Raw genomic sequence first — 25,011 nt, forward strand, 5'->3', positions numbered from 1 at the left:
AGATCACATGTATATGTACACGTATAATAGATTATATACATGTAACAGATTGAATCAGAATTTTGAAATAATATTCCATGTAACCAAAGTGTACCTATAGCAAAAAACCGAGATTCCCATATTAACTCGACGCTTCAAAGGACAAGAAGAAGTATGGAAAAAACAAGCACGATATAAGCAACACGGAATGAATTAATGTTATGCCAACGGCGCGGCGAGGCGCAAAAATTACCAAAACAGAGAGAGCAGCTACAATATAATAGGATCACGATATCTCTCGGTGGGTTCGTGCAAAAACAGAATTATTATTTTTGCATTATCGATTGCTCTGTTATATTTCGACTATCCGGCGCACGTTCGAGGATAGAAGGGTGGAACCGATAATTTTAACGAAGGAGCAGAGCGGCGAAAGGAAGTTTAAGAAGAAGTCCCATTCATCGAACGGTCGTGCCAAAAACTGACAAAACAGTTGATACGACAGATACAGCGGGCCATGGAATATGAATGGACGTTAGCGGATATACGAGGCGGCCACGAATGGCGGCGAACGATGGAACTCTAGAGGCGAAGTCTCGAACCTAGGGGTCGAGAGGAAAAAAGAGATATGAGAGGATTGTAAAAGGGAGAAAAAATTTCTACGAGCGTGGAAGGAAGATCGAGAAGAGGGGTTGGATTCGCGAATAGGAGAGAGAGAGGTGTAGAACGTTCGTGGAAAAATGTCATCGAGCGATCCTGATTTACAGCTGTAGGGAAATCGGTGCGGCGAACTTCGTGTCCGCGGCGGAAACTCAGAAATTTTTGCTCGTGGGAATCGGAACTTTCATTGACGTTCGTGGTAGATTCCTCGCCCATGTGAAATAAAATAAAAAAAAGGAGCGCGAAAGAAAGGGAGAAGAAAAACGGAGAACGAGAACGGACGGAGGGAAATCACGCGAGTAAATGAGAAGCACCGACCGTTCGTTGACGATTTTCACGAAAACGAAATCTTACTCCAAATCTTACTCCATGATCGAAATTATTCTTACTGGTAGGCTGCAATTGCTTCGTGCATGGCATGGAACGATGTCACTTGGAACTGTGTCTTTTATCAAGAACTTTGCCACTGCACATCCGCGAGTAGATAGAAACGCGGGTGCCCATAATGATCGATTAGCGAAACAAACCTACAGATCTCACTTTAGAACGTTTTACTATGGTAATATATCGGGCCAACAACATTTATCTTTGATTATCGTGGTCGTGTTTGTATAGCTGTGTAAATAATACCGCGACCCTCCTTTTACCATACAGGTTGATCTGCGTCCGTGTCGAACTACTCTTATTCATATATTCCCTCACACAGTCTCTGTTCTCTTGTATTGTTTGCTCCAATTATTTCAAAATATCACGTATTTATTTTGGCAAGCGGCGAAAAGCGAATTATCCTTTGACAACATGCTAGAAGAATGGATCTAACCGACGGTAAAGGAACACCATTATCGCAAACGCGTCAAATGTTTCGTGTGTTGGCGCGTGCGTTTGCGAACGAGTGTTGCTTCTAAATATGTTTTCAATTTTATTCCATTTCGACGCGTTACGCGAAATAAGAGCAAACCACGCGCGTATTGAATAATGCCCGAAATTCGTTTCACGTTTTATACGAATTATAACTGATTCCTGGTATAAAAAAAAAGATATATGTATATATCTAATCAATAATACCAACGCCAAACCAATCTCTGCCACTAAAAGTTCGCTCCAACTAATCACAGAATATTAAAGGGACAAGAGATAGTAACGAGATTCTGAACCAGGTAATTTTGCTTTTGGAATTCGCCGAGCCAATCTATAACGATCTTCGTCCTGTATGGCGAATAACTATGTAAATTTCTCCATAAGTTAAGCAGACTTCTGATGACCTAGTATACCTTTACTAGGGTTGCACGCAAACGGGCCCACAAAGCGACGCATGGCAAAGATCTAGCTCTTCTATTCTAAACGATGACATTCATTGGAAACTTATAACAATGGAATTTTCCTTTTGGATATACGTTCAATCGAATATATAAATTTCTGACTATCACTTTTTACGATGAACACATAACTCGACAAAAGATTCAGGTAAAAGAGATGTTTTTGACTTCAGGGGGGCACTTTAAAGCAATCTGATTTGCCCAAAGCGAAATACAATTGAAATGATAGTCTCTAGAGTCCAAACATTCGTAGCTATTAAATCAACGATCGTAACATTCAATCGTATTAGATTTCTAGAAGTTTCTTGATTGGTTTCGAATTTTTCTACACAACATATTCTAGAAGGTGAGTCGCTGACCGCTAGTGGTAAAGTTCATCCCCGTTGTTTTCGATAAAGAAAGAAGATGTTCCAGAGACGAAATGTTTGTTTTGTTAGCGGCAATAATAACATGTTAGAAAATATTGTCTTAAGTGAAAGAGTGTACTTAGGTATTTTTGTTACCACGATGTTGTAACATGATTTACGATGCATCGTGTTCTTCTCATTATTTTGAGAGGCGACTCTTGTAAAATCAGAACAGATTTCCTTTACTTAACTTTTACTTTAACAAATTTTGCTAATACTTTTGCTTCTTTTACTTTAACAAATATTTGAAGAATTTATGCTAATAAAATATCGTTATTATATTATTCTTTAAACATTATGTGATAAAAAATTGCACATGTTTCTTCGGGTAAAAGAAGATATTTTAGGTTTCAACGTTGTACAGCCTCGTACATCCCACATATAATTAACCTATGCTTTCTATATCAAATAGGTATGGAGATCTTTAGAGTGGCTAGCGTTTCACGAGAGCAAACAGAAAGTGCTATGACAACCAGCCCGTATCGTTGTTAGACTACGTGACTGATAAGAACGGGTAGATTAATTACGCCATAATCGAATCCCCCGTTCAATTTTGTGCTATAATACACTGTCAAATTACTAATACTTGAAACATGACTAAGATACATCTGAAAACTATTTCTTCTGAAACACGACAGCTGATTATAAGACTCTCTCTCTATATTTTTATTTCTTAGATCGTCGAATGATTTCGTGCTGCGATATTTTTATTATTCTTTATGAAGCAATTAATGTTATACGTTTGGTAATGAATACTCTTGACATCTAGTATTGTGTGTAGCAGTTCATAAAGGAAATAGAGCAGTAATTGCTAAAAACAATATTTGTACCACTTATGAACGATATTCTATCGTCCAGTATTTCCGCAAGATTTTTAAAGCCTCTTTAATGCTTATTGACATCCAAAAAATACGAGAACGTAACCAAAATAGTACAGTAAGGAATGGCACAAATTTATTGGACGATTTAATGGTTCAATTCTAATTCGATGCGTTATAGACACTCCCTGTCATCGTCAAACGATAGGACAAGTTGTATGGAATTTCAACTGTAAGCAGCGCGAATTGATTGTTTAGAGAACCTACTAGATCGATTCATCGTCTCTCGACGTGTATGATCTCGAGTGTCACCACGGCCGTGCATCAATTACAACTGAGTCCGCCATCCATCTCGATGTGTCGCCTGTTACATGTACACGCCGCATATTTCCGCGTGGCGCATTCAAGTGCTTATGCCGAGCGAAGCGTGTCGTTAGATCAATCGTTCTAATTTCAATCGCAACGACGAGCTACATGCCACCATCGGCTGTAAATCCGTGGGTCGTAAAGGTTTGCGAACCGATCGAAATTGTCGCTCTTCTTTACCCACTCCATGACTCGTTTAAACATTTTACGGAATCCAAATTTATAGTCAGCCGTCCTCAGTCCTGTTATTCTTTCTGATGAATATCGAACGAACCAACGACCGTTGTTCAAACGACCCCAACCGTAGACGCTAATTTACCTAATGTTTCTCGTTAAAACGACCCTGCACACACGCTTGCCATATACATACACACGGACGATACATCTAACGATTACCTGCGATGAAATTTGCGCGAAAGAAGAAAAAAGAGTGACTTTATCGCGAGATCTCGAGAGTCGTGACGTAATGAATGCGCGATCGTAAAATAATGCAGTACATACCGTATGCGGTGACCAATGGTGCGGCCAAGTCTTGGTCTCGTGACTACTCCCAACGGTCGGTTGACTAGCTAAAAAGACGACACGTCTATCGGTACTTCCGGTCCCGGTACCACTGGTAGTCAAAAGCGCTGCTCTAGCCCTCGAGCCACCGATACTCAACGTAGGCGACGTGTCCATGTTTGCCCCTGAAAACAGAAATAAACCTATGAAAATGATTCTATGAAAATTAAACAATTCTACCACTATCATTCGAATTAGATAGAAAAAATGTACCCACGTCTATTGTACATAAAAATTATATTTTTGAATGTGAATTATATCAAGAAATATTTGATCGTGAAAGAAGGGTAGAATTTAAAAAAATTCAGCTGGGATTTAATGAAGCCTATTACATGAAACTATGAATGCTTCCAAAAGTATTCCAAACGAATAGGTAGGTAGCTATTTTTTAACTGTGGGTCGGTCTTTGTGAAATATTTTTATTCATTCGGTTCCCGGCTCTTGTGCAACCTCGAGTGATATTAGATAATTTTTAGTGCAACTTCTTCGAAGGACAAAGTAGATAAAAAAAGGGAAGAGGATGCTCGTGCCTCGTTATTTTAGCATGGTACGATGGTATTTGAACGCGAGGCCTGAATGAAATTTCGAGGGCTACACGTTTCGATAATTCCTCGTAATCGCGGTATCTGTAATATAATTAATTGCATCACGAGCATGCCGGAATATATTGGTTTTACTAGCGAAGTTGTTATCGCGCGCTCGTGAAATTATGGTTAACGACGACGTTACAATGGTTCGACGAAGAGCGCGATATACTCTTTCTGTTCTCGTCTCTTCTATATCCGCGTCCGTCGGTTAGACGACTTAAAGAAAACATTCTCTCCGAAGGACATTTTCCAGCAAATGGACACAGTCACTGGCGGGGCTAAAAATTACCGTAAAAGGATTAACATTCAGGACGTACGAAACACCTATTGGAAAACATGGTCGTCGCCGTAAAGAAATCTGACGAACGTAATCGAGCTCGTTAACTCGAGGATGAAAGCTCATTGAGGCCACAGAAACGCGAGCTGGAGAACGAGAACGCTCCAAGGACTAGAGCGGCAGCTGAAGGAGGAAAGAACCAGCCGACGAGGATTTACGGGTCGTCGACGAGCATTAAGGAGAATGATGCGAGACCACGGCTCGGCCAGACACGCGACGCTAGAAGAAGCAAAAAGAAACGCGACGAACGAAGGAGAGTAGGAGGAGTAGTAGTAGGAGAACAGAATGATGAAAATGGAAACAAAAGCACGACACGAAGAGATAAAAAATAAAATCGAGACGAGAATCTAGGCCGAATAGAAAGTACTATGGCTGACAACATACCCCTTAATTAAATCTGGTTGAACCCTCTCAACGTCGACGAGTAGAATCGCTACAACAGCGTCACGGTCGATCTGTAATTTACGTAGGACACCGACTGAATACTCGGATGGCGATAACCTATCTTGGTTGGAAAGTCGACGTTCCGTATTCAGATACGTCCACCGCAATCTCTTATCCTTGGCTCACCACACTTCAACCGGGTAATCCTTGAAGTCGCGTGCACCTAATCATTATAGCCAGGGGGAGAGAGGGTGGTGCTAGGTGTTCCTTAAATCGTTCCAGCACGACGTTGGCTCCTCCTTCGCGCAATTACGAGTCATTACGAGCGGGATTCCATCGTGTAGCACATACACAGGATGCTTTTCTTGCAGTTACCGCACGCCGCTGTCCAGCTATTTGCAGACCATCAACCAACTTGTGGCTCGATTGCCCGAATCGGACGGTTTCTGATCGCGCGATGTATGAGCGATGATAAAGATAATAACGGCCGTCGCACTACGATCGACGATGTTATTGATCTCTGAAATAACTCAGCACGCGTAATCGATTTCAGAATCTCGTTAGAGATCCTCAATCTCTTCGTTGTATTCGGACAGCTTCTTTTCGATCGTCGATCAGCCGTATACTTTTTAGACTAACCAAAACCTGTTACTTTCTACGCTACCGCGAATCGAACGATTAGAATGTTTTCCTGTATGAAAAGTTCAAGTTCACCGATAGAATCACGAGTACCACTGCTCTTCTAATCCCTCCGTTAATGAGGAAATTACTTTACCGCGGCTCAGTTTAATCTGTCAGAAAATTTATTCTAGTGTTCCTGTTCCGCGAGCCAGCTACCGATTTTAATTATACTAACGCGTTACCATCGATTCCCACAGAGAATTTATTTTTCCCTTTCGCTTCCTGTTCTCTCCAGCCAGAGTGCGCAGCACGCCTCTCACTTTCCTCTTTTCTATCTCTTTCTGTCTCTCTCTCTCTCTCTCTCTCTCCCTCTCTTTTTTATTTTTACCGACTCACGACAGACGGGCTGTTTGATATTTTATTCGCTTCGTTGTCAGACCGCCGTCGAAACGCTGCATCCTAGTTAATTTCTCGGCCTCAAAAGTCATTCATCATCGACCGTCCAAGTCAAGAGTTCTCTTTAGGATAACTTTTGTGGCAGGAAGTAGGGACGGGTCTTTCGTTTCGTTCATGGCTCATGATTCACCGATAAATCGAACTACACATCTCTTCCATTTAATACGTTCTTCCAATTATCTGTTATCTTCTACCTGACAAAACTTTAGAATCGAAACGATCGACCCCGTACGTGGATGCCCGTCACAGCCGGAAGTTGACAAGCGCCGCATACGAAATCGCGCACGACACTGAACCGCCAGGACGTCTAGCGCCCGAGGTGAGCCTCTCGCGGATTCGCGGGCTCACGTGTGAAATTCTTGCGCATGCACCGATGCCTTCTCCCTTCCAATTTCCCCTCTTTCCTTTCCTTTCCTTTCCTTTCCTCTCTAACAGTTTCTCCTGCTCTCTTCAACCATCGCTTCTCTCTCCTATACACAACTAAATACTCTCTGTCCTGTTCCATCACCACCTTCGCCGCTTATCTCCCGGTCTGTCGGCTATTCTTTTCTCTCCAACCATTGTCCTTCCTACCTTCAGGCCGTTCTCTTTTCTGCCTTGGCTGGATAAGCTCATCCTGATGGCATCATGCGAGCGACAAGTATCTAGTGTTAGTCCAGCTTGGCGCGGAACTTTGGCGAGTATTTCGCCAAGTAAATTCAAGTAGATCGACGAAGAAAGGGACTCGATAAACATAGCAGGTAAATGTCGCGGAAGATTTTTTCAAAAATGATTTGTGCATTTTCCAGAGTGAATCAATTTTTGGGGCGAAAAATTTTCTTTGATTTGCATACAGCGTAAAACAAATACGTAGCAGTGATGTGCATAATAATTAATTAAGCTCAATTTTGGATTATTTAGTAATACTTTGAGATGGCTACAAAGATTTGATAACATAACAATAGAATATATAGAACCTGATAAGAACACTTCAATATCTTTCAGAGCTGCTACTGTGTATGATCTATAAAATTTGGTCGTGATATAAACTGATCGAATTTGTTGGAACGAAGGGACATTGTTTAAATTTTTTATTTAATTTTCCATCGATTTCCACAAGAACCATCTTGTTACGAAAATTCGTTGGCAAATCTTCTATAAATATCGTTTAGTGGAAAATATACGTATAATAAATAATACTGTATGCTGAATAATACTTCTTATTATTTCTATAGTGCGCATTAAACGACTTGATCTATTTACTGCTATTGAATAAAAACAGGTCGTTAAAGAGAATCTCCATTATTCACCGGGGAACTATCATTTATGTCTCTAATTATTTCCAATGACGTAACGTTTAAAACCATTTATATAAACTACACTAAAAGAAAAATACAAGTTTCGAACAATACCTTACTACGAACGTCGAATAATTCCAAACGATGACCTAATGCCTGAGTAATGTAGGATTTTTATACCATTCCCTCCCACTATTCAAATCTAAATTTATTGTGCTACGATATAACTCAATTAATATTTTTAAGTGAGTGGACTGTATCTGGCTTGAGCTTTCTACAAATTTCTAACTATCGAAACACTCTAAACTTTAACTGATTACGTCAACTATGTCTAACAACTGCTGTAAATATTAATTAACCTTCCAGAATCGCAGTGATCCATCAAATACATACTATTTTTAAGCAGGCATATTGTAAAAGTTGTTGACAGAGACTAGCTGCTATATGATACATTATAAACTATCTCTTCAAACTTGTAATCAGACTACATTTGAACCTTAAAAGCACTCGTTTAAAATAAAATCGTAGTTGAAAAGGACTTGGATTTATCCAGCTTCGGGATAACATTGTACACCATTATATCTCCTTTATTTACTACGTAACTGAAGGAGAGATCCTTATTATCCTAATAAAACAAAAAAAAAAAAAAAAAAGAAAAAGAAAAAAAGAACGGCGAGATGGAGTATATAACTCAATCTTGAAAAAAATGAACTTGGGTTAGTCTGGCTCTCAGGTACAGAAATAATAGCCGTTAATACCAGCCTGATAAAATGGATCGTCACCTAAACAAGGAAATTGCAAGAACGATATTGCGGCACTTTCCTTCCCCCAGCCGGCCGTTGCAACTTTTTTCCCCGCGTCCTTCCTCCATAAACTTTCCGTTTTCACAGCACAGCGGTCGCGCGTTCTACGCTGCAGGATCATACCAGTTTTCTGTTTTTTCGCATTATCATCTACTTTTTACTCGGAAACCCTACGTTCAAGTCGACGCGCGACAAGTGTCATATTCACGAAGGATCGTATCTGCGAGACTCGTTTAATAAGCTCCATCGGTGAACTTGTTAATTCTACACATACAGATATAGATATATCGTAGATTCTATTAACCGCAACATAGCCGGAACATTGCAAGGGACACTGCCATTCGAATGTATCTTTCCGAATGCTCAATAGGAGCATGTAAATTGTAACGTCGCATCGTTACTAGAATTTGTTTATTCAGCGTACAAGCGAAGAATGTACTACACGCAGCCGCGCCTCGCCATTATTTTATCTCGTTATTATTCCGCATCGACTGACATGTTCGTTTCGTATCGATCTCCTCGGTTGTTTGCCTATATACTCGTTCGACAATTCCATCGTATCTACGAGTGATCCTCTTTTTGAAATCCTGCGTTCCATATTAGTCGACCCGTGATAGAGAGACGCAGCGGTACCTGTTGAAGATCGATTCACGATTCCATTTTCGCATCCTCGATCTCGTGGAACGTGCACGTCGAAACGCCTTCGATCGATTAAATCACCGAACAAATGGTACGCGAGTAATGGGGATCAAGAAAGGTAGAAGAATGAAAAGATACAGCGGAACGATTCGAACAGAAGAGAATGATTTTAACAAAGATGAGACAATACCGTTTCAAAAATACCAATCACAGAATGTACGATCGACTTTTTATTCTTTTCACTTTTTTTTTTAATCCTTTCATTTCGCCTTTCCTCTCTTGTCCCGTTTATCTTCTTACGTCCATTTTACCGTTCGTGCTTTCTTCGTCCTACGCTTCGTACATCTGCAAAGCGTACCATCGTAGACTACAGCCAGACAGTGAAGCGATAGAGCCAAGAGTAGGAATAGACAGATTGATTGACTGTTTCTACTGCGTCTGAATCTATTGAGACGAGAGTGGGATTGAAACGATAGGAATGAATAGATTTCACGACGAATCGAGCCCACGAACGGGGAAGTACTTTGGGCCGATCGTTGCGGATACCTCTAGGCTACGAACGATCTTTGCGATCGTGCATTTCGCGAACAACCACGAGAATATCCTGTCTCTTCCGTCGTTGATTGCTCGCACCAGATACAGCTCAATACGTAGTCACTTTTGCGTCCAGCGTTTCCCATTCACCCCCTCCCTCTCCTTCGTATATATTCTACAAACCACGAAAAGTTGGAACGACTGGATGAAGTTCAGTGGAATTCGAAAACGACATCGTTTCCAACGATGCTTTTACATGAAATTCACATACAAGTATAATTTCGATTAGATTCTTACTTTAAAAGGAATGAATGTCGCTACTTTCGTTCAATTCATCCAGCTATAACTAATAACAACTATGAAATTTCATTGAACAACCCATTAAAACATCTTAAAATCTGATAATCTGGCTAACATTGTGAAATACGATTTCATGATCTTTCGATATTTACATATATGTAGATACTTTAAGAACAAATTGCAATTGCGTGGTATTAATTAAGAATCTCGAGAAATTCTTGCAATACTAGATACGCTACAACGCCAGGAAAATTAATCCGTTGCGCAAAAGTGGTGAATTCGTTTCTCCCCGCGCTGTTGAGAAATTAGCTTCACGGAAGAGACGTGCGGATTAATTCGCTCTACGATTCACAAGGGAAAGAGCGTGAATTTAAGGAATCAGCGAGGAGGTCCGTGGATTCCATGGTAGCCACTGCTAACAGGGTTCTATTAACGAGGGAAAAAATGGTGTTCATGGTTCACCGAGAGAAACGAGGAGAACTGCTCTCGGACGATGGTGTCCCGATGTCTCGTAAAACGCGATTTTATTCGAGGTTGAACAAATTGAAACATAAGCCGCTCGTAAGTCGGTCCCTATCTACGGCCAGGGACAGTCCGCCTCTTTCACCCTCTGTCACTTTCTTTCAGTACCCCTCTTACGATTCGCATCGCAATACGCGCCCACTATACGTCTTTCCTTCGTGAATTCCCTGGATCTTTTATTACGTTCCGCGAACACGACAAGGACAAGGTTGTGGCATTTACGTCGGGTTATCTATACGACATAGCCCCTTTCAGATGGAAGCAGATACCGATACTATCGAGTCGAATTTATTTCTTCACCGGCCTCGCGAGCTCGGCTATTTTATTGCATAAAAATTTATATCCAACGTCGGTCGGAATATAATATCGTTGAAAATCATATATCCCCCTTTGGTTGTTTATCGTCAACCGTCTTTTCGATGAGTCAGGTGATTTCGAACGGCTTTATTGCACGGAATTAAAACGAAACGCGTTATGCGTGCGTATTTCAGGCGGAAGAACGGAATCCTGGATCGACAGAGAGAAAAAAATATGACTAAACGAAACCGGAGGGGAAGGGTGCTAGCGAAAAAGGGGCGCGGGGACGAGGCGGAAGGTTATCATAAAAAAATCCCCGTGGTCGGCGGAAAATAGAAAATTTCCAGATGAAAAACTGCGGAAGCAGCTGCCGCCTCGCAGTAAGGGCGAGAAGAAACTTCAAAACATAGAATTAGAGAAGCCGCCGGGCGATGAGAGACGGGAGCGACGGCGGGACATAATTAAGAAGAGACGGTATCCTTGTGAATTAAAAGCGTCAGCTCGCTAAAAGATCAACAATTCCGTTGTATTTTCTTCCCCGTTGTTATTTTTATCCGGCCGCGCCATATCTTTTTCTTTCTTTCCCCTTACGTTCGAGGTCCGTGCGTTTCTTCGAGTAATGCCATAAACGTTTACCACCACCGTCGCAGTCGAATTGTAAAGGAAAAAGACCAAGGAGACGGACGAAGGATAAGAAGGAGGCAGAAGATTAGAGAAAAATGTGAAAATCAAATGAATGAGATAAAGAGAAAAAGAAAGCAAGAAAAAAAACGAAACGAAGAAATGGAGGCTCAAGAAAGGGGTAGAAGTATGGAGAGGAGTATTCTCATTCCAATTCTCCTTTTTCTCCACGTTCCCTGGATTGAAGAGGCCTTTATGATGGGATACCGCTTTATGGGCACAGCTTCGCTGCTATTATGCGTGCATCGGCCGGTCGAGATGGGCTTGAAGGGTGGGAAAATGGTACGTGATGGTGGTACGCGCGGTTCTATATGGTTTTCGGTGAGGTAAACGTCGAGAGAAGAAGAGGCATCGAAGAAATGAAGATGGTGGAAAAGAGAAGGTAGTCGCGTTGAGAGAATTGCGCTTTGGACCTCGTGGCTTCGGCCATTGTCAGGATAATGAAGCCAAGGCGAGATTTTTCCCTTTTCAGTCACGGTGCGCCTAAACGATATCTCGAATGACTGATTGTGGGATTCCTTTGGATCTCGAAGGTACCATGTACGCACACGTCGATGAATTACGCACACGTCGATGAATTACGTACACGAGAAGCTTGCGATAGGTAAGCGCATCCCTTTTCAGCAACGATCACCATAATTATTTCGAGCCAATGAAATCACTCTAATCTGCAATTAATATTAAACGGTAATAACATATGATAACGAGGATCGAATATTAATCGCAAAACGGTCTCCACGAGACACGAATGTGCAGAGTATCAGGGATAAATGCGTATCCGTTAACCTGTTGATCGTTATAAAATTCGAAAATATATTCAGATACCGTATGAATGGTGAAATGCGAAACAGGCTGGCCTGACTTTCGTGATGGGAACATTTGACGCTGATTAACCGGACAATCTTAATTAACGAACCGTACGCGGCGTTTGTCGATGAACTAGAAGCCGTATTTTTAATGTAATTGAATATACGTGGTACAATGTAACAATTATTCGTTCAACGTGACCTATCTGCGTTAAAACCAGTGGGCCACTTTAGATGGGATTTTAAAACGTAAAGGGAACAAAGGGAACGTTTTCTAACGCATTCAAGTGGAACTTTTGACCATTGAAATTATCGCTTTGAGGATTTATTAAATGTAAAACAACTCTAGCGAACTGCTGCACGATTGAATATAACAGCGAATTTTTACGATATGCGATATTTATAAAGATTTAAATTATTTAAAACTTGTAAGCTACATTCGAGTGACGCCGTTATTTTATCCCTATCTTTATCCATTACGAAATATATAGTTAACGATCGGCGACACGATCAGGAATCACCATTGCATGCAGCTAAACTGTTGATTGGTGAGACAGTGTAGACCTTAGTTGGGCGAAGAAAAAGAAGACCGTCTGAAACATCGACCGACTTATTACGCGTGTTGCAAGCTACAGTTTCACCTATCGCTAGCCGTACACTCTCGCATATTTTAAGCCAGCCATTTTTCAGCATTTACGCTATACGTCTACGTCAAATTTGCATGAACCAACGATTCCAGCCTTGTTCCGTGAAAACTTTCGGCGTTTCTATGTGGTGCGGCTCGAAAGTCGCTTGGCTTTCTCTCCGTCTATTCTATCTCGGTCTCCCATCTCCTGATTGACCGTGCTTTTCCTGGGATCATAATCTCTCTAATACCGTCACCTCCCTCTTCCCACGTACCGACTTTTTTCCACCCGCCTATATTTTCGTATATATCCGTGGCCAGCGGACCGGCTTGGTATAAATTAGTAGCTTAAATATCTTCCCTATTTTTCATCCAAGAAAATATGTTTCGTGGGAAATATGCTAACTGAAGAGCATCCAGTGGTCCGAGTCGATGTTTCACGGGCTTTACGTAGAAGATTTTTAAGGATTTCGTTGTTTTCCTCTCTTGCGTTATTAATAATGTCCGATGCTTGTGTGTTAGTCGAGCGAGCGATTTAACATTCTGCCAGTGTCGTAGTTTCGTTAAAAGTTTGATAATTAGAAGAAGCTGATACACCGAGTCATCGGAAATTAACAGCCAAACTTGAGCGCTTATATCTCAAAGTTCTGGCTTAAGATGTGAAAATCTGATAACTGTACGAAGAAATAACACGGGTCAATTCTCTAACACTGGAAAATAACTTTGTCCCTATAGTAAACGTGTTAAATAATATTTGCTTCGTTACTTTTTTAAAAAAAAAGGACCGATCGAACGTTGAGAGACACTGACCTAATCCTAATGCACACCATCTTATTTATGCAGCGACGCCGTTTCGCACCACAACGCTGAAGACCTTAACGGCTTTCAATTTCCGTTGGCCATCAATATTATTTAGTTTAGTTTGGACCACCTTCTCGCGTTCTACCCACCCCCTTCGGCATGCTTCTCACGCCTCTGCCAAGGAAATTACTTGTCCTCCCCTGCCCTCTCGCCAATCCAACCTTTGCCTCACCCTTCGCGCTGCTTCGCTCCCTCGAGCTACCAAGATACTTCCTTTAAGGGCGTTTGTCTCCGAATCTTGCATCTCACTGCGTCTCGCGTTACCCTGGCAATGCATAATCGAACGCTCCTAACCGAGTCGGTATCTATATGCCTTAAAAAAGCTTCTACGCTCCAACTGTTGTCACCAATGAACGACAAACCCAGGAAACGATACTGGCGAACTAAACTTGTTACTTCTCCCTGACTGAAACTCGAACGCGATATTCCATAACCATAAATAGATTTTTAAGGTAGTTTTGAACGATACGATCCGATAAATAGGGCGTACCAATTCCGGCTAATTAACAACATACGCTTCCACGCGTATTGCAATCAATCTCGTGCGAGATTCGAAACAACATTCGAGATCAAAGGCAGCAAAGGATCTTGGCTCGATTACCCAGTTTCGGTTATTAATACCGAGTTGCAAGGATGATCTTGAACACATGCGAACAGCTTCAGTTCGATAATTTCTGTCCTAGATTATGCCGGTGGACCGTGAGCTACCCGATAGTCGTATGCACGTTTGATTTCCAACGACATAAATGAAACGAAATTACAATCATATCATCAGATTTGCCGATATCCATTCGAAAACCGATACAATTCACAGGTACCGAGGGCGACGAAGCGATCGTTTGAAATCGTCCAACGGTTTCCCGATGCGACGCTTCCGAGCCTCGTTTCGACAACCTTTTCAACCGCGTTTACGTTTTACGTCACGTACACGCGCTATTTACCGTACGATTTACGTTTCCCGATTCTGCGTCCGATGATTTTGCGCGTGAAAGCAGAACGCCGCGACGTACAGTCGTATCGGGTATTCGTGACACGCGCACCATCGAAAAACGGACACGGCCGATCGGCATCGACATCGACATCGACATCGACATCGTCGTCGTCATCGTCGATTTAGCTCGAACAAGGGGAAAAAAGCGCGTCGAATCACTCGAAACCGAGGGAAGAACATAATGAAACAGTTCGCGAGACAACGATTCCCTTTATGTTTGATCTGGCCCGATTAGCGGTCTACGGCGGAAACAGGTGCACCCTCGGCGATGAGCCAAGCGGTTTCCCAGACGGATTTTTCTACAATCAGCTCTCGCTGGACCGTGCATACAGATGGCTGTGCTGTTCTTGAGATACTTTCTCAGACCGATACTGGCAAGACAATGGCGTACTTTGTGGCGCTGTGATTAAAACAAGAGGCCGAGTCGAACGAGGGAGAACGAGAGGCGGGAGCGGATGCTCGTTTCTCTTCGCCCGGGCTTCGCAAGGGATAATGAGAGAGAAAGAGAGAAAGAAGAACATGGTGAACGAGGCAAAGAAGAGAACGCCAGTTACAGGAACAAAGAGAAAGATAGAAATTGGACGAAGGGAGTAACAAGAGAGAACGAGAAAGGGTAAAGTACAGAGAGACAGAGTTTGGAGTTCTTTTCATTACCAGCGAGCTCACCTCGACAACAATGCCAGCCTCTGTACCGTACATCGCTATTTTAGTTTCTATGTGTCTCTAATACGTATGCATGTGCGTTTACACTGCTGCCAACCAAATCCCCTATATTTGGAAGAGTTTTTACCTGACACAGAAAATATTGTACAATCGATTGCAAAATTTCGGAAAATTCGTCTTCCATTGCGAAGGAAATTTGACGTGCAGGATTAGAAATGAATTTGATATTGTGGAATAATATTTAAAAAATAATAAAAATAATATGTTATTAATAAGTAAATGGTAGTAAATAGTTGTAAATAGTTCAGAATTATGGAAACTATTACGATGACCCGATAGAGCGCCATGACTACAAATGGTCTACCAGATATTGCATGATCGAATCACGGATCGGTTCGAACACGATAACGCAATGAATGGGGCTGAATAATGATCAGCAGGTGATTATGCGCTGTCTATAACTTCGCTCGTGTCAAACCTATCAAAAGGAATGACTAATGTCGAATACAGTTTGCAAGACATTCTATATAAAATTCGATATCATGTTTACACCACGTTACTAAAGATTATACTTGTCATATGCAAGCCTGAAAAGAATTTAACACAGTTTACCTGATCATAACGAAATAATCCTATTATAATATAGTTTATATTCTCATGAGAGAAAACTGTCACAGAAATTTCACGCGACTCTTTTCAACTTTTTATCATTTTCCCTTAACAGGTACGACAGAATTATACTCGAAATTATTTACTAATTCGTTCCAATTTTATTTTCTGATTAATGAAGCAACACGGAACAAGTGGAGAAAGGCTTTTTAAAATGAAAACCAGAGGTGCTTGGCCGCTTGGTATCTGGTCGTTCTCTTGGTTGAGGGGGTGCAAGTTGTCCCGCGAAAGTGGCGAAGAGAGGTTTAAGTCCGACTTACACGATATCTGGCCCGCACACTCACTGGGCACTCTATTTCGCGACGCGATACTGTCCTGGCGGTTCAGAGACTGTATTAAAATTGCCACAACGGCAAACTGGATCCCGCAACTTGTCGCCGAAAGAGGGGACAAAAAAGGTATTCACAGGAATACTATTAGGTGTTATGGCACATTGTTGGGAATTGGATAAGAAGCTTTTAGACAGGACTTGATACGATTCACCGAAATTACCGATTACGTTCTAAGAAAAAGAAGTAAATCCGAAATAGCCTGTCGAACGAAAGAATTTTACAATCCGCAATATTATGCATTTCCGTTATTTATAAACGAGTAAGTTTACTTGTGCAAACATAAAGCCAACATTATTTTACAAAATGATGTTTATTCGTTACAACACAATTATATCTCCACTAAAATTTCATGGCTGTTTTCCCCGTATCGTGGAGCACGTTGTCATTGTATTTTCATTTTGCGCTAATAAACGCGCGATAGAGTGTCCAAGCTCGGCTAGTACACGCGTCAAATTAGCTCCGCTGTCTCATCCATTAACTGGTCACCGTATTATGTCGTTCATCGGTTCGGATTTATCGCAAATCCATCGTGAATTACGCGTTTCCATCGGTTTTTCAATGTCGGCGAACTCGGTGCACCCTACCGCATCCCCTAACCCCCGAAAGCAACGTCAACTTCCAAATTTCCGGACGGCGCGGCGCGCACATTCTCTGTGTACTGCAGACTATTTGTGATCTACGAGGAATTGGACCTTTCTGACCCTGGGCTATGTTCAGACAGGACAGCTATTTCCGATGTTGATAAACGCCCAAGACAGCAGCCCTTTAAGTACGTCATTGAATAGTCCGACAAAGAGGGTTGATGAGGTGTCGCTCTTACATAACTTTAGACCACGCAAAACGCAACAATTACAAACGAATCTGAACGAGTTTCCGGTAAAACTTTTACACGCTTGAATTCATATCATTTTTCTCTCTTCTCTTCCCATCCCCCCGCCCCTCTCTCTCACTCTCTCTCTTTCTAGTTACGAAGAAAAACGGGATAAAAACGAGAAATCGACGTTTCGTTTTCACTGACACGAAATTAAAACCGAGTGTTTCTCATATTTCAACGCGGGAGTATTAATTCCTTGCTTCGTCCTTTCAGAAGCGACCATCGTTCCGGTCACGTCGCTTCTGCGTCGGAAGCGTGGGAGAAAAAAAGAAGACCTTTGTTGTCAGAAAAAAATTCCATCGGTGTCGCTATCGGCGAAGGAGTAGTAATATTTGGCCCACGATCGACCCTCGAACCCGTAGTTCGTCCCTATGATGGCTGCCGGGAATCGATTTACGCGAGAAACCGGCATACATCTTGCACCTTCGATGCAGTGACAATCAATTTGAAGCGTATACGGAGCATCATCGGCAGAAGACGCAGCGACTCTCATTTGTAGGGACACGGTAGTACTCCCCGCTGGCCACGTTCCGGAAATTGAAAGTCGGTGACGTGACATCCGGCGGAGGCTCCATCGCTTCCTTCAGAAATTTCACATTAACGAGCAGAGCAAAAAAAGTCGCAAGTTTCCTATAGTCAACGACACTTTCCCCCTTTTCCTTTGCCATCCTCCGCCATCATTCGCCACTACTCTTTTACTTTCTCGCCCTTTGCGTCGTGACTCGTTCCTATTTTTTCTTTCTCTTCTCTCTTCTCGCACCTTCTCACACGTACACATCTACCCAACTAACTCGAGTTAGCGAAGTAACACAGGCACGAAGGCAACGCGCGCTGATGCTCGCGACGAGACGCGGCACAACGAGTTTTCCATTAAATTCCCCCTTGTCGATTCGTGCTATCTCGCGGCAACGATCCGACCGTTATAATCGATTCGGCCTGATTCCGGTTAACTGCCGTCGTCCAAAGTTTACCGGCGCGTTCCCCGCGAACAAGCCATCCCGTATTTGCGTCAGACATCAACTCGCCCGTTTCCCCTAAACAACATAAACCACCGCGAAGAGAAACGTTTCGTTCCATGCTGCAACCTGTTTCCGCAGCCTACACTCCCCATCCGCGAAATTTCCCAGTGTCGGTGTACGTTTGCGAGATGGAATTTCATGCCGCTCCTAACACCATTCGAAATCGACGATCTCGAACGCGTTCTACCAGCTTCTTACTGGTATTTCCAGCCGATAGTCGAGCTCGCTTCTATTAGGAATAGAAACTTCTAGGTAACATGATTTTCTTAGTTTGCGTTTAAGCCAAGTCCCGGCCAGCAGAACTATACACGTGGCGAGACGAGACGAGAGAAAAGTGCCAACGAAAGCAACGTAGAAATTTCATGAGAGACCGGGAATGCGTTTCGACCGCCCGGTGCTCTCTATTGGCTAACCTCGGAAAATCTTTAGTCTTCGCCGACCCGAGTTTAATTATTTACCTTGGTTTTCGTGTTTCGAAAATTGGGAGACACGTAAATGTTAACAGCTCCATCGAGTCGCCCGGAATTCGTAATACGAAAATTCTCGTCCGAAAGATAGAATAGGAGAGGATACAAAATTAGGTATTAATTTCTAACATTTATTATCTCTCTTCTACGCAAAACGCGGAACGTATGAATGGAAATTGCCACACTGTCAATTCGTTTATTTACATTTTCATATGTTTACTCGTGTTTATTTATGTCTGTATGTTATAACACAGTAATCGGAAATTGATCGCTGCAACTACGCGGATCGGTTGTATAACATATCACTAACTACTCTGTATGTGTTAATCATATACCAAGTAATTACGAAATAATTCACTATTGTTACATATTTACTGTATCTACTTATCCCGGAGATATCAAACATACTAAATCGAAAATTCATCGTATTTATGTAATGGCATACACGAGGCATTGAAACGTGTTGTTTAACGAAAAATATTTCTCGAGGCAATCTTTCCAGTACACCGTCAGAATCAAAACGATTCATTCGACGAAGCAATAGTTTCGCGTTACGCCCATCATATAACGGGAGTGTCGCAGAAGGCGACTTACATAGGTCGAAATCGGGACCGCCTAGCAGCGTGTGGAACGCGATGGAACGTGTGTTAGAGGCTGATTGCGTCCGGCCGAGATGATTGCTTTTCCCGTGACTATAGCAGTGTACGCGCACACAGAGGGCCAAGAACGTGGACGCGAGCCGTTTGCGCACGTGCACGTTTGTCCATGAACGATTACTGCACCTGCACAGGGAACCGATGTTTCAATATTCCGATAGTTTATTCGTCTGGATCGGTGGACGCCTCCTGCCGGCGCGAAATCACTTCGATTTTAGTTAACGCCGTCGTTGCACGCGTAACGAGTCGAACGACAAACAAGCTCTACCTGCCCAGAAACGATTCCTTGTATCCAACAACGCTTTTTATTCGAACAACGTTTTCCTGAAATTTCCTCTCTTCTCTTCTCTTGTAATATTATTTGACAAGACTCGTTCTCACAAAGTAATTTAGAAAATTGATTATTTATGACATTAATGCACGACTGCGTCATTTACAATATCGCAGCTTTAACATTTTAATACGGGGATTACTATTTCTGACAGAATAATTTGGAAAATCGATTATCAACGGCATGAATGCACGATTGTGCTACTTACAGTATGGCAATTCAACTAGGACTACTACTTTTCACAAAATAATTTGGGTTAATCAGTGGCATAGATGCACACTTGTATTATTTACATCCCAGGACTATTTTTTCTAACAGAGTAATTTTGAAAAAAAAAAAAAGTGATTATCAGTGACATGAATGCACAATTATACTACTTGCAATATCGTAACTCTGAAATATACTACTTGCAATATCGTAACTCTGAAATTTTAACACCATAACTAACTTTCGTAATTTTCCATAAAAGCTTATTTTTCTCCTTGCGTTATATATTTCATTCTTCATATATTTTTCTTACACAAGTTTTATAATCTGAGATCAAGAATTTTGATGTTAAATATCCTCGATTATTCGATAAAATTTAAAAGTAAAACAATCACAAATTTTCCAGGCAATAAACATCCAAATATAAATAATATCCATTCAATTAATTTCAAATGTAATTTACAAAAATCTACCATTTACTATAAATAAACGATTAAGGAATCATATTTTACAAATCGTTGCTAAAGTAAGGCACATCAGATAGTAGGCCATGTCAATCTGTTTTTCGTTTCGAAGCACTAAGAAGCTACCAGGCAGATTTTAAGGAGGCGACAAGCTTAAAGCGTGACAGCGTTTAAAACAGAGGAAGCGCGGCAGAATGAATTCGGTGCCGCGGGTGAAACAGTGCATATCTCTGAACTACTCGAAATTGATCCTAATCCGTAATCCGGCTTGTTCAGCCTGCTCCGTCTGTTCTCTCCCAAGGTACTTAGCACCCGGGACGACGAATCGAGTGAAACGGAGGAAACGACGCCCGGGATACAGGAGGGACAGGAAAGGAACAGCGCGGGCCACTTATATTCGAAAGGCCAGCCGGCGCGCGATGTTCCGTGCATTATGCATGATACGACGCTGTTTAATGCTCGTCCAAATTGTAGCCGGTCGATTTGAAATTTCGCTGCAGCTTGGCTCATCCACGTGTTACAAATGCTAATTCAATTGTCCCCTTAATTAACGCGCTGAGTTTCAAGATAAATCGAGTTTTCGATTTCTTTGCTGAGGAGACTATTACTAAATAGGAAGTAGTTTCGAGGATAACTGATCATTTGATTAAATCGATGGTTATTGCGTATAATTAAATCAGTTTGAACTATTGACATTATTCTTCGAGATACAAAGATCATATATCGAGATATTAAACAACAAAGTGCTTCGAAAATAGTAATATTAATATAAAACATACATCATACATAGAAGTAACAGCTATTCACTTTGTCAATAAGACTACTAGAACGTATGAACTTCCGGTCGTTCTACGTAATACGTGTGTATCCCATTACACAGTACTCCATCTGGCTTTAAACTTCGTTCTAGTATATACATGCTACTAAATGTTGCTACTCGTTGCTAAAACTGTCTTTTTACTATTTCCACGTAATCGAAAAACGTGAACGTACATTGGCGGTCGTGAATATTGTAGTGCTTCCTTGTGCTTTTCGGCAGAATAATAACTGTTTTAATTCAAATCTGTCAGGTTGTTCGTTTATTTTTTACAATACCCAATTGTATCGGTATAGTTTACGATACTTCTATCTAGATTAATATCTCTCACTTTATATAGATTAACCGATGAGAGCGTCATCGCGTCGTGTCCGATGGAACCGAGAAACAAGTGAGCTCTCGTCAAAGAGATATAATTAATCGTCCAATTCTCCGCGAAAACGCGTCGGAATTATTCGTCGATTAATCGCGATCGTTAACGGGCCGTTTACAAGTAGAATCAATACGTTCGCAGCTTTGGAAACTTTCAAAGTCCTCGGCAAAATTTCAGCCCGTTTTCAGCCGGTGAACGAGCAACCTTAATTAATCCAAACTCTCGCAATTGCTTTCCCGCGCAACGTTTAATCGCTCGAATCAATCGTGAGACTCTGGTTAGCCGAGAAGTTGTCTGTCGGAAAGTCAATGCCAGTGCAAGTATCGTCTCGTTCGATCTGCACGATGCACACACGTTCTTCGCTCAGAGATAATGCGAAGCGTTTGGAGTCGACCGCTGTAACATCAGACAGCTAGAGAAACGAACGGATTAATTATTCATGGACGTCCAACGTCCGACAACAAACACGAAACCGTCGTCACTTTGTAACACCCTTGTACGGACTAGCTACGTTGTTTAGCATGACTATAGGAGGAAGCGGCTACGTGGTTACATAAGGACGACCACATTTGTACCGCTAGATGTACACTCCCTTTGTGCTCCAACACGCGCGTCATAGACACAATTAATGCAATGTACGCGCAATCGAACCGCCACTTGTTCGCGTTTCCACGATCATGCCGTTCATTTTTTACGTTTGTTTCTCGTCTCTGGTTCGCTTTCTGCGATTTATTGAACATAGCTGATTGGATACAAAGCTCTCGCGAGACCAAGTAATTAAACCGAATTCAAATTACGAGTATTCATACAGAGAACAAAAATTGAATTCATAGGGAAAATCCGTGCTAGCACGCGCCAACTTGGAAAAGAGTTTAACGAGCCCCTGGCTAATTTATGACACGCGCAGTATGTTCAGCTGCGTGCAACAATTTCCTGGCAAGTTCGTAGGTAACGTGGAAAGTTAGGCGATAAACGTTGGAAAACTGAAATTTGTTTACCACCATCGTTTTATAAAAATAGCTATAGGTAGGAACAATGAGGGAAATTCTATAAATTTCGAAAATATTCGTCTTTTTCTTCCCTGTAATTACATATTTGAGAATCTTGATGTTTCTCGCTTCTTTCGCCATTTTGATATTCAAATGGTAAGCGGCTACTTCTACAAATTAGTCTCATCTCTCTTATTTCCTGCTATCATTCTTATTCTCTGTAATTACATATTTTAGAAACTTGTAATACTTTTCAATTATTTCATCATTTCGATGTTCGAATGATAAACGTCGTCTTCCGCTTGTGGAAATTGCTCTGATCTCTCTTATCTCAGCCGTACAAGCCTATTGATCATTTGCAGTAACCCTCTTCGGTCTAACCTACAAATCGCATTAACCCTAGGGTTATTTTAACACCGGAAGCGCGGGATCGTGAAATGGATCATTTGTTCTTCTCAATTAGAAAACTTTCCACTATCTCTCTTTTCGATCGCTGTAATTCGAGACGTGCTCTTAACTCGTTTAATCAAAAGTAGATAATACTTTTCGATAATCAATGTCAATCACTTTACTCGGCGTGTATTATGAATCGAGACGTACGTATCGAGATACTCTCATTGTTCTCAGACCACAAACCAATACCAAAATAGCATTCCTGTGTCGAGCAAAGACACGCGAGGATTCTTACATACGCGTTCTATCGTATTCAATTAGCAAAGATGGTTAGAGGAATAGAGTCGTTTTCTTGATATTGTCAATGCTGGAAGAGCTCGGAAACATAAAACACGAAACCAGTCATCGATACATATGCTTCTTTTTCCATCTTCTCCCAAAGTAATCCATTGTGTAAATTCTGCTCAAGCACACCTAATCTTTAAGTTATTTTTACTTCCTAAATCAATTTACGTATTATCGCAAACCAAATTCGGAATCAAGGATCAGCCACTGAGTTTAGAATCGCCGATCTCCTTTTTCTTTTCTTTCTCTTTTTTCCTCCATTAGGCCACAATAGAATCTCGATATTCGGTAAACAATGGTGGCTTGATATCAGACCGGCAGCTACGAGTTTCCCAAGCTGTGTTCTCCCTCTATCTATAGATACGTAGAGAGAAGCAGGGAACGGAGGATTGTGCTGGAGTAGAAAGACGGACGAGAGCAGTAGGAGGAAAAGCAGAAGGAGGTGTTAGAGGATCCTTATCCCTCTTATCCGTGCGCTCGCACTGTTTCCATTCTGAATCCACGAGCAGGGATTACTTAACTCGAGAAATTCATCCGAGCGAAAAGAGACTACCGTCCTTCTTCGACGCCGGGCACTCGTTCGCCGCGACCTGATCGGCCCGCGAAATCAAAGTTTCTGTCTGCTACTCGAAAAAACGCTACCTAAGGAAGAATCATTATTTTGCGAAGAAACGAGAAGTTGAGGAGGTGGCTACCGGTCCGTGAACCAACATTTTCCTCCATTCGCGTCATTATTTTTTTCCTTTACCTTCCTACCCATTCCCCAATATCCTTATCCCAAGCATGGAATATAGAATCGTTCGATTCGACTTCGTGCCACGGGGTCACGATGATGCACGCGTTCCCTCGCGTTTCTCTTCTTACCTAGCGCAGGGAAAAATTTCGCGGGCGCAGCATCTACTACATTTATTCCCGTGGACGTACGGAGGTCAGTTCGATTTCCGCGAACAATTCTGACGAATTCCCCGGCGCGAGCCAACGAGAAAATGTTTCGAGTGGAAAAAGAAACGTAGACGGAGCATGTCAAAGAGTTATTGGTAATTGCGCCGGCCTTTTCGGACCATTGGCTTTGATAGCTTCATACTTTACGGAATCGAATGGGAGACCGCATTCGTGTCTAGCTCCTCTTATATACTGCTCCACTAAAATCTTGGCCCGGACAATAGATAATAGAAGGAATACCGTTGTCCCAGCCGCCACCCGGTAGAAGGATCGTCTACCGCGATATTTAGGCGTTGGCCACGCTTCCACGAACTCTTCACTTCCGATTCCATCCTCTGTAAATCATTCTGAAACGGTCTGTGACCACCCTCGACAACTATCTTGCTCGTTATTTGACTGTAGAATTTGGCACATTCTAAGAGTAACACATGTTCTTCATGTCGATTGTTCGATATTTTTCCCTCATTCATTCTTCTAATACTTTTAGCAATATTGCACATATATATATTTGTATTTGTATTCAGATGTGACGACAAATTGATCGCATAAAATATTCCAGATGTAATTTCACAAGCTCGACCGTAAATGTTATGTTAAATCGGACTTTTTTACTCGGACTAGAGAGGCACAAATAACAAGGTACTA

The 25,011-nt window shown here is 41.8% G+C and overlaps 1 protein-coding gene across 2 annotated transcripts in view; it reads right to left on the reverse strand.

Annotated features, from left to right (window-relative positions):
- Nucleotides 1–25,011, reverse strand: part of Scgdelta (sarcoglycan delta) — a 218,123-nt gene that overhangs the window by 179,528 nt on the left and 13,584 nt on the right. Inside the window, exons 1-2 of one of the 2 annotated variants that reach the window (XM_072006509.1) lie at nucleotides 5,413–6,786; nucleotides 4,045–4,229 (exon numbers count right to left, since the gene is read on the reverse strand). In XM_072006509.1, the coding sequence (XP_071862610.1) occupies nucleotides 4,045–4,221 (177 nt within the window). In that variant the 5' untranslated portion in view covers nucleotides 4,222–4,229; nucleotides 5,413–6,786. Of the gene's footprint in view, nucleotides 1–4,044; nucleotides 4,230–5,412; nucleotides 6,787–25,011 lie in introns of those variants that run through there. The other variant, XM_072006508.1, reaches the window with a different exon arrangement.

This window comes from Bombus fervidus, chromosome 7 (genome assembly GCF_041682495.2).
Source record: "Bombus fervidus isolate BK054 chromosome 7, iyBomFerv1, whole genome shotgun sequence".
NCBI classification, from domain to species: Eukaryota; Metazoa; Arthropoda; class Insecta; order Hymenoptera; family Apidae; genus Bombus; species Bombus fervidus.